The sequence below is a fragment of the Scyliorhinus torazame genome, chromosome 1 (assembly GCF_047496885.1).
Source record: "Scyliorhinus torazame isolate Kashiwa2021f chromosome 1, sScyTor2.1, whole genome shotgun sequence".
Lineage (NCBI taxonomy): Eukaryota > Metazoa > Chordata > Chondrichthyes > Carcharhiniformes > Scyliorhinidae > Scyliorhinus > Scyliorhinus torazame.
Genome location: NC_092707.1, coordinates 406,347,236 through 406,366,376, shown reverse-complemented (window position 1 = coordinate 406,366,376; position 19,141 = coordinate 406,347,236). Strand labels below are relative to the sequence as shown.

Here is a 19,141-nt window from a genome sequence, read left to right as displayed (position 1 = left end):
TTTGACTTGGATTGTAATGTCCCGTGAGTCAACAGCCCCTGAATTTTCTCTCTGCATCGATTGGTTATTCTAGTGTTGAATCTACTGGGTCTCTTCCAGTTCCAGATTTTCCTCTTGCAACAACAAACCTTGTCCTTTCCCCCTCATTCCTATGTGCAGAACTCTTACACGGGTCTGTGTTCAACTGCATCAGCCACTGGCCTGCCCAGTCAGTCCGTCCAGCTGAGTCTCCAATTTCCGAACTGCCGATTTTGTGGACTTGTGGGTGCTTTTCAGGGAATACCATTTGGATCAGCCAGTTTCAGGATGGCACATACTCATTCACCATCATTTCCAACCCCACCTCCCCCTTCTCTGCCCCCCCCCCCCTTCCACTGCCTCCTGTTGTGGACTAGGTATCCAGTTAATCCAGTTCCAAATAATATTTCAAGTGCCTGCTGCTTTCAATCTTGCCATAGTCCATTGAAAGCTAATGCATGAGATTCCTGCTCACAGCTGTGCTGTGTGACAGTGCAGAATTATATATATTTATATTTGTGCGGGGGTGGTTGACAAAGTTATTAAGGTTTCTCATTAGTGTATCCCTCATGACTAATTCTGCTGCACTGCTCCACTTTCATTGATTCTGTTGGGATGTTGGAATGGGACAGAAACCCCTGTTTCCAGCTAACCTTAGGTCAACCCAAAGTACTTTCCCTCCCAACCAATGAAGTATTTTTAAATCGCACTCACTTTTGTAACATAGGAAAGAACTCTCCAGTTCATCCCACACTGCTCCTTCCCCACGGACTTGCAGTTTCAATGTCCCTTTTCAGACATATATCCAACCTCATTGTGCAGGTTATTATTGAGTCTGTCAGGAGCCACCTACCGGGCTGCAGTTCATCCCCGGCCACAACAACTCGCTGTGCAAAACCATTTCCACCTCTTGTGACTCTGCCAATAAACTGTCACATGAGTCCCTTTGGTTAGCGATCCTGCTGCCAGCGAAGCGCTTTCTCCTTATTTACCCTCTCAAAACTGCTCACAATATCAAGTGCCCCTATTAAATCTCTCCTTAACCTACCAGTCGGTGACCATTTGCTGCCCATCTCTCAGTAAGGAGAATAAATTCAGGAGTATCAGCATCTCACATATCATTTTCCTGTCACCATCGTGTGAACTACTCTCTTTCTGTGGGACTGTTTTTCCTCCAAGTCAGGGTGGAGTTCAGGAACAAAAAGGTTCTATTTCCGTAACTGAAGCCAGTTTCTAATCAGGAGTGAACTTGTACCAGGTTTATAATTGTTTTGCAGACGGTATGGGGGAGATATGGGATAATTTCCTCTTTTTCCCTCCTCTCGATTGACGGCAACCCGAAGGTGTATTTTTGAGAGGAAGTGTTTTAACCCCTTAAGCGCTGTGAATTTGAAGAATCAATGCGAAGCAGGCTTTCTTGTAAGTTTAAAATAAAAGTATTTATTTTCACGATATCCGAAATGTAATCACAGCAAACTCACACTTCTGACTCGCGTGACACACACACACACACGAAAGATGATTTCTAAAGATGTAGCATGTATTGATATATTGTAAAAGAGACCAGGGGTCACTATTCCATCGATTCTTCAAGCTGGTAGTTTGAAACAGGATGGATATGAAGAGGATGTTTCCCAATATGGGAGGGACGAGAACAAGGGGCCACAATTTCAAAGTAAGGGGTCTCCAAGTTAGGCAGGAGATGAGAAGAATGTATTTCTCTGAGGGTTGTGAATCTTCTAAACTACCTTCCACAGAAAATGATGGAGGCAGGCTGACTGAATATTTTTAAGGCAGTGGTAGGTAAATTCTTGACAAACAAGGGAGTCGAAGGCAGAATGTGGAATTGAGGCCAAATTTGATTAGCCGCGATCTTATGGAATGGTGGAGCAAGTTCGAGGGGCTGAATGGCCTATATTTGTATGTTCATATGAAATATTGCTTGAGAACTCCCTACTGTTCACAGAAGACAATAGAGGCTGGAACGTTTTGCTGATGAGCTCAAGGTGGCTTATTACTTGCAATGGTAGGCTCTAGATTTTTACCAGTTGCAGCTACAGACACGCTCCTATAGTGAGGATATATCTTGCGGGTAAAATAAATTAGTTCCACTTTTCTGCCTGTGGAGTTTCCAGGCAGGGTTCTTCCTTTTACTGGACGAGATAGCTTCCCTCTGATCTTCACTCCTCAAACTGACCCATTGCGCTCCCTGCAGATTAATAAGGTATTTCCTATCAGGCCAGTTTCAGTCACGTGACAACAGTATAGATGATTCTCTTGTCCACATCAAGGGGTTGATGGTAAGCGGTTTGAGACTTGATGGAGGATGTGTGCTACCCCATCAACATTCCAGCTATGAAACAGTGAGGCGAGCTTATTAACACCTGGGCAGGTAGTTTGCATGTTGAGTGAATTCCCAGAGATATGCCCAGGCTTGTCTATCCTTGTGGCCGCACACAAACCACCTGGCCCCCTGGAGTCAATTTTGTCAAGGAGCAAATATTCTGCTTTTCTTAAGTGAAACTGTCCACCCTCTTCATACCTTTGTGAGGGTATGACAGAAGCTGAACAAAGTTCAGGGTGGATAATTCAGAAACAGGTGAGAAGGCCAGTAAGTCCTATAGAGTTTCATCAACGCTCAATGGTTCGATCAACGGTTCGATTCCCGTACCAGCCTCCCCGAACAGGCGGCGGAATGTGGCGACTAGGGGCTTTTCACAGTAACTTCATTTGAAGCCTACTTGTGACAATAAGCGATTTTCATTTCATTTCATTTCTGAGCTATCTATAATGGAACGCACGTGTCTTACATAGAACAGTTAAAACAAGAGGATTTACATCTGGGATAAAATAGTAGGCGTAGGAATTTAATGTCAGCAAATTAGCAACACTGCTGCGGACAGTTAACAGGGGAATTAAAAGCCACGTAATCCATTCAGGTGGTTGCTGCTAGTGATGTGTTGATTATATTGGAAACGTAATAAACATTAATGATCATTACTGAAAACAAAGTCCTAATGTTCATTTCATTAAGGGCTCAGGCGTGTGAGTGGTTTGTGAATGTTGGAGACACATTGAATTAATTCCTCCCCGAGAGCATCTCGGCTGCATTCAATATTGTCTTTCTGATTTTAAAAAAATATGTGATGAAGTAATCATCGAATCCCTACAGTGCAGAAGGAGGCCATTTGGCCCATCGAGTCTGCACCAGCCCGAGGAAAGAGCACCCTACTTAACCCCACATCTCCACCCAATCCCCATAACCCAATTCAGCATGGCCAATCCACCTCAGCTGCACATCCTTGGACTGTGGGAGGAAACCAGAGCACCCGGAGGAAACCCACGCACACACGGGGAGGACGTGCAAACACAGTTACCCGAGGCTGCAATCGAACCCGGGTCCCTGGTGCTGTGAGGCAGCAGTGCTAACCACTGTGCCACCATACCGCCCTCTGCTTGTCAGCTGATAGTCTTTGAGTATCAGCTGTGTCGCAGTGCTCTCTTGCTTTGGGGTTACAAGGTTGTGGGTTCAAGCCCCGTCCCAGAAACTTCAGAACAAAATCTAGGCTAACAGAGGGAGGTTAGTGTAACCTAACATTGAATGTCACTGGCTGGACCAACATTTATCACCACCTTGGACTGAGTGGCCATTTAAGAGTCAACCACACGTTGCTCTGTGTCTGGAGTCAAATGTAGGGCAGACCAGGTAGGATTTCTTTCCCTAAAGCACATTACTATACCAGATGGCTTTTTCATGACTTTAATCTGCATTGGGTGACTCAGATTAGGCACAGTACAATAGAGGAGGAATTCCTGGAGTGTATACGGGATGGTTTTCTGCACCAGAATGTTGAGGAACCAACTGGGTGTTGGGCAATGAGAAAGGATTAGTTGGCAATCTAATTGCGAGTGAACCCTTGGGGATGAGTGACCATAATATGATAGAATTCTTGATCAAGGTGAATAGTGAGGTAGTTGATTTTGAGATCAAAGTCCTGAACCTCAATAAAGGTAATTATGATGATATGAGGCATGAGCTGTCTATGACGGACTGGGAAACATTACTGAAAGGAAGGACAGTTGACAGGCAATGGCAGGCATTCAAGGAACAAACAGGTGAACTCCAAAAGTTGTTTATTCCTATTTGGTGCAAGAGTAGAAAGGGAACTGTGGCCAAACCATGGCGTATGGAAAATTAGAGATAGTATTGGATTCAAAGCAGAGGCATACAATTAGCAAGAAAGAGCTATAGACCTGAGGGGTGGCACAGTGACACAGTGGTTGGCACTGCTGCCTCACAGCGCCAGGGTCGAAGGTTCGATTCCGGCCTTGGGTTACTGTCTGCGTGGAGTCTGCACGTTCTCCCCATGTCTGCGTGGGTTTCATCCGGGTATTCCGGTTTCCTCCCGCAGTCCAAAGATTTGCAGCTTAGGTGGATTGGCCGTGCTAAATTACCCTTCGTGTCCAAAAAGATTAGGTGGGGTTACTGGGTTGCGGGGATAGGGTGGAGGTGTGGGCTTCAGTGGGGTGCTCTTTCCAAGAGCCGCTGCAGACTCGATGGGCCGAATGGCCTCCTTCTGCACTGTAAATTCTATGATTGGGAACAGTTTAACATTCAGCCAAGGCAGACCAAGGGATTGATAAAGATGGGGAAAAAAATGCAATATGAACGAAAGCTAGCGGGGAATATAAAAACTGACTGTAAAAGTTTATTTTACATATAAATAGATATGTAAAGGGAGAAGATAAAATTAATAAAATATAATAGGGAACAAAGAAATGGCTGAGGAACTAAATTCATGCTTTGCTTCTGCATTCACAAAGGAAGGCATGAATAATGCACCGGACGTTCTGAGAAAAACAAGTTTTAGTGAGGAACTGATGGAAATTAATATAAGTAAAGAAATGGTTTGGGGAAAATTAATGGGATTGAAGGTGGACAAATCTCCAGGGCCTGATAATCTTTATCCCAGAGTATTTAAGGAAGTGGCCCGTGAAATTGTAGATCCATTGGTGGTCATTTTCCAAAATTCTTTGGACTCTGGAATGGTCCCTACAGATTGGAGGGTAGCGAATGTAACCCCGCTATTCAAAAGGGTAGGGAGAGAGAAAGCAGGGAACTATAGACCAGTGAGCCAAACATCGGTAGGAGGGAAGTTGCTGGAGTCCATTATCAAGGATTTCATAGCACAGCATTTGGAAAGCAGTGGTGTAATCAGTCAAAGACAACATGGATTTCCAAAAGGAAAATCCTGCTTGACAAACCTACTAGAATTCTTTGAAGATGGAACTAGTAGAGTTGACCAGGGAGAACCAGTGGATGTAGTTTATTTAGACTTTCAGAAGGCTTTTAACAAGGTCTCACAAAGCAGACTAATGTAATAATAATCTTTATTAGTGTCACAAGTAGGCTGAGATTAACACTGCAATGAAGTTACTGTGAAAATCCCCTTGTCGCCACACTACGGTGCCTATTCGGCTACGCTGAGGAAGAATTCAGAATGTCCAATTTACCTAACAAGCATGTCTTTGGGATTTGTGCGAGGAAACCGGAGCAACTGGAAGAAACCCACGCAGACAGGGGGAGAAGGTGCAGACTCTGCACAGACAGTGACCCAAGCCGGGAATCCGGGACACTGGTGCTGTGAAGCAACTGTGATAACCACTGTGCTACCGTGCCTCCCCTATAAGTAAAGTTAAAGCACATGGGATTGCGGGCAGTGTCATGGGATGGATAAAAAGCTGGTTAGCAGACAGGAAGCAAAAAGTTGGAATAAATGGATGTTTTTCTGATGGGCAGGCAGTGACTAGTGGGGTACCACAGGGATCTGTGCTGGGACTCCAACTGTTCACATTATATATTAATATACTCACCTGATGAAGGAGCTGTGCTCCAAAAGCTAGTGACTCCAAACAAATCTGTTAGACTTTAACCTGGTGTTGTAAGACTTCTTACTGTGCCCACCCCAGTCCAATGTCAACATCTCCACATCATTATATTTTAATGATTTGGACAAGGGAACTAAATGTATTGTTTCCATATTTGCAGATGATACAAACTTGGGTGGGAGAGTGAGCTGTGAGGAAGATGCAGAGTTGGTTCAACGGGATTCGGACAAGCTGAGTGAGTGGGAACATGCATGTCGGAATCAGTTCAATTTGGATAAATGTGAGGTTATCCGCTTCGGTGGCAAAAATAGGAAGGCAGATTATTATATGAATGGGTTTAAATTGAGAGAGGTGGATACTGAGCGAGATCTTGGTGGCCTCATGCATCAGTCGCTGAAAGTAAGCGCGCAGGAACAGCCGGCAGTAAAGAAGGCAAATGGTATGTTGGCCTTCGTAGCGAGAGGATTTGAATGTAGAAATACAGATGTTTTACTGCGATTGTATAGGGCATTAGTGAGGCCACACCTGGAGTATTGTGTGCAGTTTTGGTGTCCTTATCTGAGGAAGGATGTTCTTGCTATGGAGGGAGGGCAGCAAAGGTTTACAAGGCTGATTTCTGGGATGGCGGGACTGTCATATGAGGAGAGACTAAATCGGTTAGGATTATATTCATTGGAGTTTAGAAGAGTGAGAGGGGATCTCATAGAAACTTACAAAATTCTAACAGGATTAGACAGGGTAGATTCAGAAAGAATGTTCCCGATGGTGGGGGAGTCCAGAACTCGGGGTCATAGTTTGAGGATAAGGGGTAAAACTTTTAGGATTGAGATGAGGAGAAATTTCTTCACCCAGAGAGTGGTGAATCTGTGGAATTCGCTACCACAGGAAGGTAGTTGAGGCCAAAACGTTGCTTAATTTCAAGAAGGAATTAGATGTTGCTCTTGGGGCTCAATGGATCTTTATTATTATTATCTTTATTATTGTCACAAGTAGGCTTACATTAACGTTGCAATGAAGTTACTGTGAAAATCCCCTTGTCACCACACTCCAATGCCTGTTCGGGTACACTGATGGAGAATACAGAATATCCAATTCACCTAACAAGCACATCTTTTGGGACTTGTGGGAGGAAACGGGAGCACCTGGAGGAAACCCACGCAGGCAGGGGGAGAACCGTGCAAACTCCGCGCAGTCAGTGACCCAAGCCAGGAATCGAACCTGGGATACTGGCGCTGTGCAGTGCTAACCACTGGTCAAGGGGTATGGGGGGAAAGCGGGTATCAGGTATTGAACTTGATGATCAGCCATGATCATAATGAATGGCGGAGCAGGCTTGAAGGGCAAATGGCCTCCTCTTGCTTGTATTGTCTATGTTCTGACAAATGACAATGGTTTCACGATCATCATTAGATTTTTTAATTCCTGATTTTTATTGAATGCAAATTTCACCATCTGCCATGGTGGGATTTAAACCCAGAGCATTACCCTGGGTCGCTGGGCTACTAGTCCAGTAACAATACCACTATGCAACCATCTCCCCGCTGCATTGTTCTGTACGTCGTCTCTCAGATGATGTATTATACTGAGATCCTGTCTATTGTCTCGGGTGATGGAAAAAGAGCAAGGCAGTTTTCCATCGTGTCCTGGACTGATATTAATTCTTCAGACCATTGAGTTTGGTGGCCATTGAGGATGGTGCTACAGATAAATTCTTCTTAAAGATACAGTACTGGGGCATCAGAATAGAAATCAAATCATGAAAGATCAGCAATAGATAACTTGCTGATCTAACTTCTCTGTGATGAAAATAATTGATGGGTCTCAAGGTCGTGGATGCGATGGACTTGGATTTCAGAAAGATCATTGATATAGTTTGTTTTGGAAAGGCTGGTACTGTAAACAAAGCAAGTAGGAATGAATGGAAATGTTTTACAATGGACGTGTAATCTGGTGATGAATAGAAGATGTCACAGGGATTGTCATCAACCTGGGGAATAGCTGCTTTCTACAGGAGGTCTGATCTGGAAATGGAAAGGAAATAAGGTATGGGAAATGAAAGCTATGTTGGATCAATACAATGATACATTGTAGCTATCGCAATGCTTGGCTGTAAAGAGAATAAAACAAATTAGATATATTACAAGGTTAATATTGAGCTGAAATTCTGAGGTCATTCTGCCGCTTTATTAACAATTGATATATTTTCACTTTATACACTGTGTAAGGTAAAAGGTAAAGTCGCCATAGTGTCATGTGAGGGTACCTTTAAGAAATGGATGTTTAAGCAATGTACCTTTAAGAAAACAGTGATGTCAGAGAGTGGGTGGAGCTGAGCTCAGTTCAGCCATTTTTGAAGTTTTGGTTTTGAGAAAAAGAGCTTGGGGTGTGTCTGTGTTTGCAGTGAGCTGGATCTGCTGTGATCTCTGCCATGAAAGACTATCTCTGGATCATTTGGGTGATTTAAACTCATAATAAGCCTTTAACCTGATGTGTTTCTGTTTAAAGGTGCTAAGTCTCTCTTGGATGTTGAAAGGAATAACTGAAGGATTATTTAGAGTTGTAAAATTTTCGGGGTTACCTTTGAAGTAAGGGGTGTTAAGAGCTCCAATGTTTATTTGAGAGGTTAAGTTGAGTTCATGGAATAAACATTGTTTCGTGTTTAAAAATCCACATGTCCATAATTGTAATCCCACACCTAGGGAACAAGCCATGTGCTCGGAAAAGCAACAAATACATTAAAGGGAGAGGTTGGTTGAACTCCATGATACATTTTGGGGTTCTGAAAACGCCTCGCCCATAACAATAGACCCAGATGACCATAGGTTGCTTTCCCCTATGAGGTGGAGAGATGACTGGTGGTGGTTTAACCCGAGGGTCACCATACCTCAGGCGAGGGGCAAGGTTGAGAAGGCAGGGCCTTCATGAATGACCTCATTGTGTACGGTTCCAGTCTCTGCAGTTCGGAAAGGATAGTGCAACTATTGGGAGGATTGCCAAGCGATTGAGTGATTTGGTTCTGTGGAATGATTCTGGAAATTGGGTATGTTTTCACCCCTCCGGAATTCCCGATCCCTCCTCTCCCACCTCTTCCCTCAACCTTCCCAGCCCTCCTTGCCTGAGCTCCACTCGCCGGCTCCGGCCTCTCCAACAGTCACTCAATCTGACTCCGGAACGGAAATGGAGACAAAAAAAAAGAGATTAATCAGCCAAGGGCTGCTGTTAAATTCAGCAAGATTCATGAATGCAAAACAGCGCCCCCCCCCCCCCCCTCCCAATCTCTTTATATGGGGGACTTTGTCAACATTGAGACAGGTGGTTGAAATAAAGGTGGAGAAAGGATCAGTACATGTGGAAGATAAACATCCACATGACAAAAAAATCATTCAAATGCGATTCTGGTGGATTTCTTTCAGAAAATACTGTCTGGAATTCTCCAGCCGAGGGGACCCTCTATTCCCTCCAGCAGCGCACCCCCGCTCACAGATTTCCTGACGGTGTGGCCTAGCCTCAATGGGAAATCCCATTGACATGTGGTGGGAGCAGTGAATTCCGCCACCAGGGGCCGGCACGCCGCCGGGAAACATTTTGGGACACAGTTCTAATGGGAATCTGAAACATGGAATGTGGTGAGTGTAGTTGGGGAGGAACAGGTGAATTTGGACCTGTGCTTCCCAATGTTCTTCACCAATGGAGGTTTCCTTGTGTCTGGATCTGTTCAAGATTTACTGGGCTCGATTCTCCGTTCCTGAAACTAAGTGTTGACCCCGGGGCAAGGTTCGTGGACTTTCACGACAGCAAAACTGGCGCCGAACCTGGATCGATTCAGTGATTGTGGAGGGGTTAGTACCAGCGGCATGTGGAACACAATCCATTCCAATGAAAAATGGTGCCGGATTCGCCAGGTCCGTGATCGGGAGGCTGATAAGCTGCAGCCGCACATTCACATTTCACTCCCTACACACAGTCATCCCAGCCAACAAGATGGCACTGGTTGTGCTGGAGCGCACCCATACAGCTGATGGGTTGGCTGGGACCAGACTGCACCCAGGCGGGTGCATTGGATGGGCACCTATATGACCTGTGGCACTAGGTTCACAGTGGGCTGTTAGCGGTGTGCACAGCTGCATGGCTGCCTTGCCAGCTGCTGCAATGGTGTTCCGTGCCCGTCCACCCCAACCCCACAGCCCACCTCCTGGCCACCCCCCCCGCTACTCCCCCCGGCCAGCAGCACAACTGTCAGTAAACTGTAGCGATGTTGGACACTTTCCGTACCCCCTCTCTCAGCAGGCAGGGTGCCGGTTTCACCATTTTTAAAAGCACAAGTGAACCTCGCAGTCGGGAACTCGGCCCATCGGTAGCGGAGAATCGCTGAGGTCCCGGAGAATACCGGGTCAGGCCCGCTAATGACATGGAAATGGTGTTTACCATACGCCCGTTCCGGAACGCATTGACGCCGATGTCGAAGTGACGAGAATTGTGTTTTGGCGTCAAATCAGCACCTGCCGTGATTTTGGCATCGGAACCTTTTCTCCGCCCAATTGCGATTTCGGCGTCCCCCAACGAGAATCCCGCCCATTGTTAGAGATTGATTGCTGTGGTTAGTTAGGTACACCACTGCCCTTCTAGTAGATCTTCTGGTAGAAAATCCTACAAATGTTGCAGGCAGGAATGCCGGGAAATGGAGGATTAACCTGTTTCTCATTCTGGTTACAGCTGATGGATTGGAAAAATACTCAGTCACAAACCCGGAAGCATTGCCCCCCGTGTCCGGGACACCGCCATTGAAGCGAAAAAGCAAGTTGGCGTCCATAGGCAACATCTTCAAACCGTGGAAATGGCGGAAAAAGAAAACGAGTGAGAAGTTCCAAGAGACATCTGCATGTAAGTTATTCACTAACACCAGCATTGTCCGCGTGCTCTTTACATGTTCAGCAACATAGCTAGGGCTGTCTCTCAGTGACACCACAGCTCAGCTGGCAACATACACAAGAGGTACGGATTCCAACCCCACTCCAGGGCTACACACATTGCCTTAAATATTCCGGTAGCCAGACCTCCATTTGTTATACTTATACTGGCTTGCTTCATTGCCGTGATATTTTGCATTACAAGATGGTGTCAGTGGTCGATGGGAAGAGGACAACAACCTCGTCAGGACTTCTGCAATCTGAGTGGCTAGCAACTGGATGTTGTTTTAACCAATCAGATTGAGAAATTGTCAAATGAACAGTGTGGATTCTGGATAAAGAGGTGTAAATTAGAGCCGGTGAATTCAGTGTCATACAGCTGCAGAATAGGGAATAAAGAGAGGAAAACAAAGACTGGATTAAGAAGGATTAAGGAGAGAGAAAATAAAGTGAACAAAGTTGTTTCTTTTACACCTTCAGCAACAATTTGAACCTGAATGAACGAGTCTCGTGATTCTGTTCATTTTCAGTTGCCAAGAAGTTTGGCAGTCAGTAATCACACTCGTCAAAGTTTTTTTTGTTTGTTTTATGGGGTGTGGGCGACGCTGGCGGGGCCAGCATTTGTTGCCCATCCCTAATTGCCCTCAAGAAGGTGGGGGTGAGCTGCCTTCTTGAACCGCTGCAGGCCATGTGGTGTAGGTACACCCACAGTGCTGTTAGGGAGGGAAGTCCAGGATTGTGACCCAGCGACAGTGAAGGAACAACAACATAATTAAGTCAGCAGAGTTGAGTTAAGACCACAAACTCAAAGTTGAGTTTATATTAGTCATGATCTTACTGAATGATGAAACAGGATCAGTGGGGCTAATGGCCCATCCCACTCCTATTTCGTCTCATCTTATGATAATTCCACATCAGAATGATATGTAGCTGACAGTGGAATCTGTGGATGGTGGTTTTCCCATGTACCTATTGGCCTTGTCCCAAGTGGTGTAGGTTGTGGGTTTGAAAGGTGCTGTCAAAGGAGCCTTGGTGAGTTGCTGCAGTGCATCTTTGTAGACGGTACACACGGCTGCTACTGTGCGTTAATGGTGGAGGGAGTGAATGTTTAAAGTGGTAGATGGGTACAAATCAAGCGGGGCTGCTTTGTCCTGGATGGTGTTGAGCTTCTTGAATGTTGTTGGAGCTGCGCTCATCCAGGCAAGTGGGGAGTGTTCCATTACACTCCTGGCTTGTGCCTTGTAGATGGTGTTTAGGCTATGGAGAGTCAGGAGGTGAGTTACTCTCCACAGAATCCCCAACCTGTGATCTGTTCTTGTAGCCACAGTATTTATATGGCTAGTTCAGTTTCTGGTCAATGGTAACCCCCAGGATGATGATAATGGGGAATTGTGCGGTGGTGATACCATTGAATGTCAACAGGAGATGGCTGGTTGGATATGGACCTTGCCTGGCACTTGTGTGACTTGAATGCTATTTGTCAGCCCAAGCCTGCGTATCGTCCAGATCTTTCTGCATATGGAGATTGGCGGCTTCAGTGTTTGAGGATTCACAAATGGCACTGAATACTATGCAGTCGTCAGTGAACATCCCCATTGATGACCTTATCATGAGGAAGGTCATTGTTTTTTTTAATTTGTTCCTGGATCGTGGGCATTGCAGGCTGCATTTATTACCCATCCCTAAATGCCCTTGAGGGGGCAGTAAGAGTCAACCACATTGATGAAGCAGCTGAAGATGGTTACCTGGAAACATAGAAAAGAGGAGCAGGAGTAAGCTATTCGCCCCTTCAAGCCTGCCCTACCATTCATTATGATGATGTGGAGACGCCGGCGTTGGACTGGGGTGAGCACAGTACGAAGTCTTACAACACCAGGTTAAAGTCCAACAGGTTTGTTTCGATGTCACTAGCTTTCGGAGCGCTGCTCCTTCCTCAGGTGAATGAAGAGGTATGTTCCAGAAACACATATATAGACAGATTCAAAGATGCCAGACAATGCTTGGAATGCGAGCATTAGCAGGTGATTAAATCTTTACAGATCCAGAGATGGGGTAACCCCAGGTTAAAGAGGTGTGAATTGTGTCAAGCCAGGACAGTTGGTAGGAACTTGGCTATAACTTATAGCCAGGTTCCGCACACATGAGTGCGGCCTCAACCGGGACCTGGGATTCATGTCGCATTACATTCATCACCCACCATCTGGCCTGCAAAATCCTACCAACTGTCCTGGCTTGACACAATTCACACCTCTTTAACCTGGGGTTACCCCATCTCTGGATCTGTAAAGATTTAATCACCTGCTAATGCTCGCATTCCAAGCATTGTCTGGCATCTTTGAATCTGTCTATATATATGTTTCTGGGACATACCTCTTCATTCACCTGAGGAAGGAGCAGCGCTCCGAAAGCTAGTGACATCAAAACAAACCTGTTGGACTTTAACCTGGTGTTGTAAGACTTCTTACTGTATTCATTATGATGTTGGCTGATCATCCAACTCAATTGCCCAATCTCTCCTTCCCCCATATCGTTTGATCCCCTTTGCCCTGAGGGCTATATTTAACTGCTCCTGGAAAACATACAGTACCATGGCCTCAAATCTCTCCTCAACTCGCTCCTAAAAGGTCTACTCTGTACCCTCAAACTGTGACCCGTGGTTCTGGACACCCCCACCATCGGGAATATTCTTCTTGCATCTACCCTGTCCAGTCCTGTTAGAATTTGATAGGTTTCTATGAGACCTGCCCTCATTCTTCTGAACTCCAGCGAATACAATCCTAACTGACTCAAACTCTTCTCAAATGTCAGTCTTGTCACCCCGGGAATCAGTCTGGTAAACCTTCTCCACACTCCTTCAATGGCAAGAACATCCTTTCTCAAATAAGGAGACCAAAACTGCACACAATACTCCAGGTGTGGCCTCACCCAGGCCCTGTATAATTCCAGTGAGACATCCCTGTTCCTGTACTCGAACCCTCTCGCTATGAAGGCCAGCATACCATTTGCCTTCTTTACCGCCTGCTGCACCTGCATGCTTACCTTCTTTCCAGGATGAGCCTAGGACATTAGGTTGTGCGAAGGATACCTGAGGAACCCCTGCAGTGATGTCCCTGAACTGAGATGATTGACCTCCAACCACCACAGCCATCTTCCTTTGTGCCGGGTATGACTCCAACCAGTGGAGAGTTTTCCCCCTGCTTCCCATTGACTCCAGTTTAGCTCGGGCTCCTTGATTTCAGACTCGGTCAAATGCTGCCTTGATGTTCAGGGCGGTCACTCTCACCTCACCTCTGGAGCTCTTTTATTTATATTTAGACCAAGTTTGTGATGAAATTAAAAATGAAAATCGCTTATTCGCACAAGTAGGCTTCAAATGAAGTTACTGTGAAAAGCCCCTAGTCGCTGAGGCACGATCAATTTGACTGGAGACGAAGTTGAATCCAAACTGAGGCTTTATTAGTATCAGATGTGTGACCTCCCACAGCAGCTGGCAAAATGGCTGCGAGATGGAGGCCACGCATATTCATACCCCGCCTCCTGGGCGGAGTGAGCATGCAGGGGCCACAGGTGAACCTGTAGTGCAGGTTCTACCGTACAACCTCTAATATCAGAACACAGTGGTTTACCACATTCACCCCCTGTTAAAATTGAGTCCGGCGGGGGTGGTGGATAACTATATACAATTAGAAATTTTTATATTTACAGAGCAGCAAAAGAAATGTCTCTTGGCATCCGTCGGGCCGGTCAGAGGTTCAGCTGGTCCAGTGCCTTAATGGTTCTTTGAGATCGGCGAAGTGGTGACGGCGATGTGGGCGCTGTCGTGGTCTAAGTTGACTCCGGGAGCGTGCCGAAATCCTCTTCATCGACAGGCATGGGCAGAGGGAGGACGGACGGTCCTAGGGGGGGGTGGTGGGAGTGGCGGGGGAGGGGGAGGTGGCGCCGGGGGCGACGGGGGCAGTGTGGGGGTGGAACCTGCTGGTGCCAGGTCCCTGAGGGAGACGGTATCCTGGCGGCCGTCGGGGAACGCCACGTAGGCGTACTGTGGGTTTGCATGGAGCGAGTGCACCCTCTCCACCAACGGATCCGCCATGCGGAGCCGCACATGTTTACGGAGGAGCTGTGAGCCAAGTTGGGAGCGATACCCCGGATGTGGACTTCCTGGGGAAGGCAAAAAGACGTTCATGTGGTTTGTTGTTATTAGCAGTGCAGAGTAATGAGCGAATGGAGTGTAGTGCATCAGGGAGGACCTCTTGCCAGCGGAAGATAGAATTAAGGGCTTTAATGACGGTGGCAGACGTCATGTCAGGGCATGGGATGGCGAAGGGGAACCAGGAGTATTCATCGATCTGCGGAAATATGTGTGTCGATCGGAGGAGGGGAGGGGGCCTTTGAAATCCACGCTGAGGCGTTCAAAGGGGCGGGAGGCCTTCACCAGGCGCGCGCGGTCTGGCCGGTGGAAGTGTGGCTTGCACTCCGCACAGACCTGGCAGTCCTTGGTGACTGTCCTTACTTCCTCGACTGAGTAGGGCAAATTTCATGCCTTAATGAAGTAGTACAACCGAGTGACCCCTGGGTGACAAAGGCTGTAGTGCAGGGTCCGGAGTTGGTCTAACTGTACGCTGGCACATGTACCTCGGGATAGGGCATCTGGGGGCTCGTTGAGTTTGCCACGGCGATACAAAATCTCGTAGTTATAGGTGGAGAGCTCAATCCTCCACCGCAAGATTTTATCATTTTTGATCTTGCCCCGCTGTGTGGTTGAACATGAAGGCTACCGACCGTTGGTCAGTGAGGAGAGTGAATCTCCTGCCGGCCAGGTAATGCCTCCAATGTCGCACAGCCTCAACGACAGCCTGGGCCTCTTTTTCGACGGACGAGTGCCGAATTTCAGAGGCATGGAGGGTGCGGGAAAAGAATGCCACGGGCCTGCCTGCCTGGTTGAGGGTGGCGGCAAGGGCGACGTCTGATGCGTCGCTTTCTACTTGGAATGGACGTGTTTCGTCTACAACGTGCATTCCAGCTTTGGCAATATCAGCTCTGATCGGGGCGAAGGCCTGTTGGGCCTCGGCCGTCAGGGGGAAATGAGTGGACTGTATGAGTGGGCGGGCCTTGTCCGCATAATTTGGGACCCACTGCACGTAATATGAGAAGAACCCCAGGCAGCGTTTGAGGGCCTTGGGGCAGTGGGGAGGGGCAGCTCCATGAGGGGGTGCATGCAGTCGGGATTGGGCCCCAGAACTCCGTTCTGGACCACGTAGCCGAGGATGGCTAAGCGGTTTGTGCGGAACACACACTTCTCCTTGTTATATGTGAGAGTGGCGGTGCGGAGAAATTTAGCGAGGTTGGCATTGTGGTCCTGCTGATCGTGGCCGCAGATGGTCACGTTGTCTAGGTACGGAAACGTGGCCCGCAAACCGTACTGGTCGACCATTCGGTCCATCTCCCTTTGGAAGACCGAAACCCCGTTGGTGACGCCGAAGGAGACCCTAAGGAAGTGATAGAGACGGCCGTCTGCCTCGAAGGCGGTGTATGGACGGTCCGATTTACAGATGGGGAGCTGGTGGTAAGCGGATTTCAGGTCCACCGTTGAGAAGACCCGGTACTGTGCAATCTGGTTAACCATGTCAAATATGCGTGGGAGGGGGTACGCGTCGAGCTGCGTGTACCTGTTGATGGTCTGGCTGTAGTCCACAAACATTCGGTTTTTCTCCCCAGATTTAACCACTGCCACTTCAGCTCTCCAGGGGCTGTTGCTGGCCTCGATGACTCACTCCCGAAGCAACCGCTGGACCTCGGACCTGATGAAGGCCTTATCCTGGGTGCTGTACCGTCTGCTCCTGGTGGCGACGGGTTTACAATCTGGAGTTAGATTGTCAAAGAGGGAAGGAGGATTGACCTTTAGGGTCGCGAGGCCGCACACAGTGAGGGGTGGTAAGGGTCCGCCGAATTTAAGGGTCAGGCTCTGGAGGTTGCTCTGGAAGTCCAGGCCGAGGATAAGTGCAGCGCAGAGGTTAGGGAGGACGTAGAGGCGAAAGCCGTGGAACTCTACGCCTTGGACTGTGAGCGAGACCGTGCAGTAACCCCGGATCGCAACGCGATGGGATCCGGAGGCCAGGGAGATTTTTTGATTGGTAGGGTGAACCTTAAGGGAGCAGCGGCTTCCTGTATTTGGGTGTACAAAGCTCTCGGTGCTCCCGGAGTCCAGTAGGCAGGAGGTCACATGGCCGTTGACTTTCACGCTGGTGGATGCATTGGTCAGGTTATGTGGTCGGGACTGGTCGATTGCCACGGAGATGAGCTGTGGTTGATCGTCGGGTAGTGATGCGGCCGTTGAGTTGTGGTCCTGGAACGCCATTGGTGTCCATGTGCTGTGGGGTGGACAAGATGGCGGTGCCCGGAGATCCTGGGGGTGACAAAATGGCGGCGCCCATGGAACGCACGTTGCGGGGGTGGAGCAAGATGGCGGCGCCCATGGAACGCACGGGTTGCGCGGAGGAGAAGATGGCGGCGCCCATTGGTCGCACATGGCCTGGGGAGGAGAGGAGGATGGCGATGGTCATTGTCCATGACCGGGGGGGGTTGGGGGCGACCGCGGCCGCTGAGCAGGCCTGGCACACAGCAGCGAAGTGGCCCTTCTTCCCGCAGGCCTTACAAAGGGCAGCGCGGGCCGGGTAGCATTGTCGGGGGGTGTTTTTGCTGGCTGCAAAAGCAGCATCGGGGCCGCCCGGGGATCACTGGCTGGCGTGTAGCGCAGGTGTATGGGTGGGTAGCACCCCCACTGGGGTGGCTGCGTGTGGGGCCCATGAAGTATAGGAGGAGTGGGCCGCGCGGTTGGGGGCGTAGGACTGGACATTGCGCAGAGCGACCGTCATGGAGAGCGTTAGTGTTTTAGTCTCTGCGAGGTCGCGCGTGGCCCTTCGAGGAGCCGCTGCCTGATAACATCAGAACCAATCCCAGTTACAAAAGCGTCCCTCATAAGGAGATCTGAGTGCTCCTTAGCTGTAACATCCTGGTCGTCACAGTCCCGAACTAGTGGGATCAGGGCCCTCCAGAAGTCCTCGATTAACTCACCAGGTAGTTGAGTATGCGTTGCGAGCGCGTGTCTGGCGAAGAGCGTGTTCGTCTTCTGTTCATAATTTTCTTTGAGTCGTGTCATGGCATCAGCGTAATTGGGCGCATCCTGGATCAGCGGGAAGACTTTGGAGCTGAGTCTGGAGTACAATATTTGGATCTTCTGAGCCTCTGCAACAGGGGTCGGTGCCGCGTTGATATACGCTTCAAAACAAGCTAGCCAGTGCTGGAAGTCCTTTCTGGCATTGCTTGCGTGTGGATCCAGCTGCAAGCGATCTGGTTTAATACGGAGGTCCATCTTCTGAATCAGATACGAATAAATTGAGGCACGATCAATTTGACTGGAGACGAAGTTGAATCCAAACTGAGACTTTATTAGTATCAGGGACAAAATTCTCCCTCAATGGCGCGATGTCCGCCGACTGGCGACAAAAACGGCGCCAATCAGACGGGCATCGCGCCGGCCCAAAGGCGCGGAATGCTCCGCATCTTTGGGGCCCGAGCCCCAACATTGAGGGGCTAGGCCGGCGCCGGAGGGATTTCCGCCCCGCCAGCTGGCGGAAATGGCGTTTGTTGCCCCGCCAGCTGGCGCGGAAATACGGCGCATGCGCGGGAGCGTCAGCGGCCGGCGACAGTTTCCCGCGCATGCGCAGTGGGGAGAGTCTCTTCCGCCTCCGCCATGGTGGAGGCCGTGGCGGAGGCGGAAGGGAAAGAGTGCCCCCACGGCACAGGCCCGCCCGCGGATCGGTGGGCCCCGATCGCGGGCCAGGCCACCGTGGGGGCACCCCCGGGATCAGATCGCCCTGCGCGCCCCCAGGACCCCGGCGCCTGCCCACGTCGCCTGGTCCCGCCGGTAAATACCAGCTTTGATTTACGCCGGCGGGACAGGCAATTCCTGGGCGGGACCTCGGCCCATCCGGGCCGGAGAATTGAGCGGGGGGTCCCGCCAACCGGCGCGGCCCAATTCCCGCCCCCGTCCAATCTCCGGTACCGTCGACTTCGGCGGGGGCGGGGGCGGGATTCACGGCGGCCAACGGCCATTCTCCGACCCGGCGGGGGGTCAGAGAATGACGCCCCTGATGTGTGGCCTCACACAGCAGCTGGCGAAATGGCTGCGAGCTGGAGGCCACGCATATTTATACCCCGCCTCCTGGGCGGAGCTAGCATGCAGGGGCCACAGGTGATCCTGTAGTGCAGGTTCTACCGTACAACCTCTAATATCAGAACACAGTGGTTTACCACAGTCGCCACATTCC

The 19,141-nt window shown here is 49.0% G+C and overlaps 1 protein-coding gene across 1 annotated transcript in view; it reads left to right on the top strand.

Moving 5' to 3' along the window:
• The window catches only part of LOC140428158 (phosphatase and actin regulator 2-like), a 220,840-nt gene that overhangs the window by 91,777 nt on the left and 109,922 nt on the right, over positions 1-19,141 (top strand). The window contains 1 exon segment of the mRNA XM_072514289.1: positions 10,621-10,788. Coding sequence (XP_072370390.1) covers positions 10,621-10,788 — 168 coding nt within the window.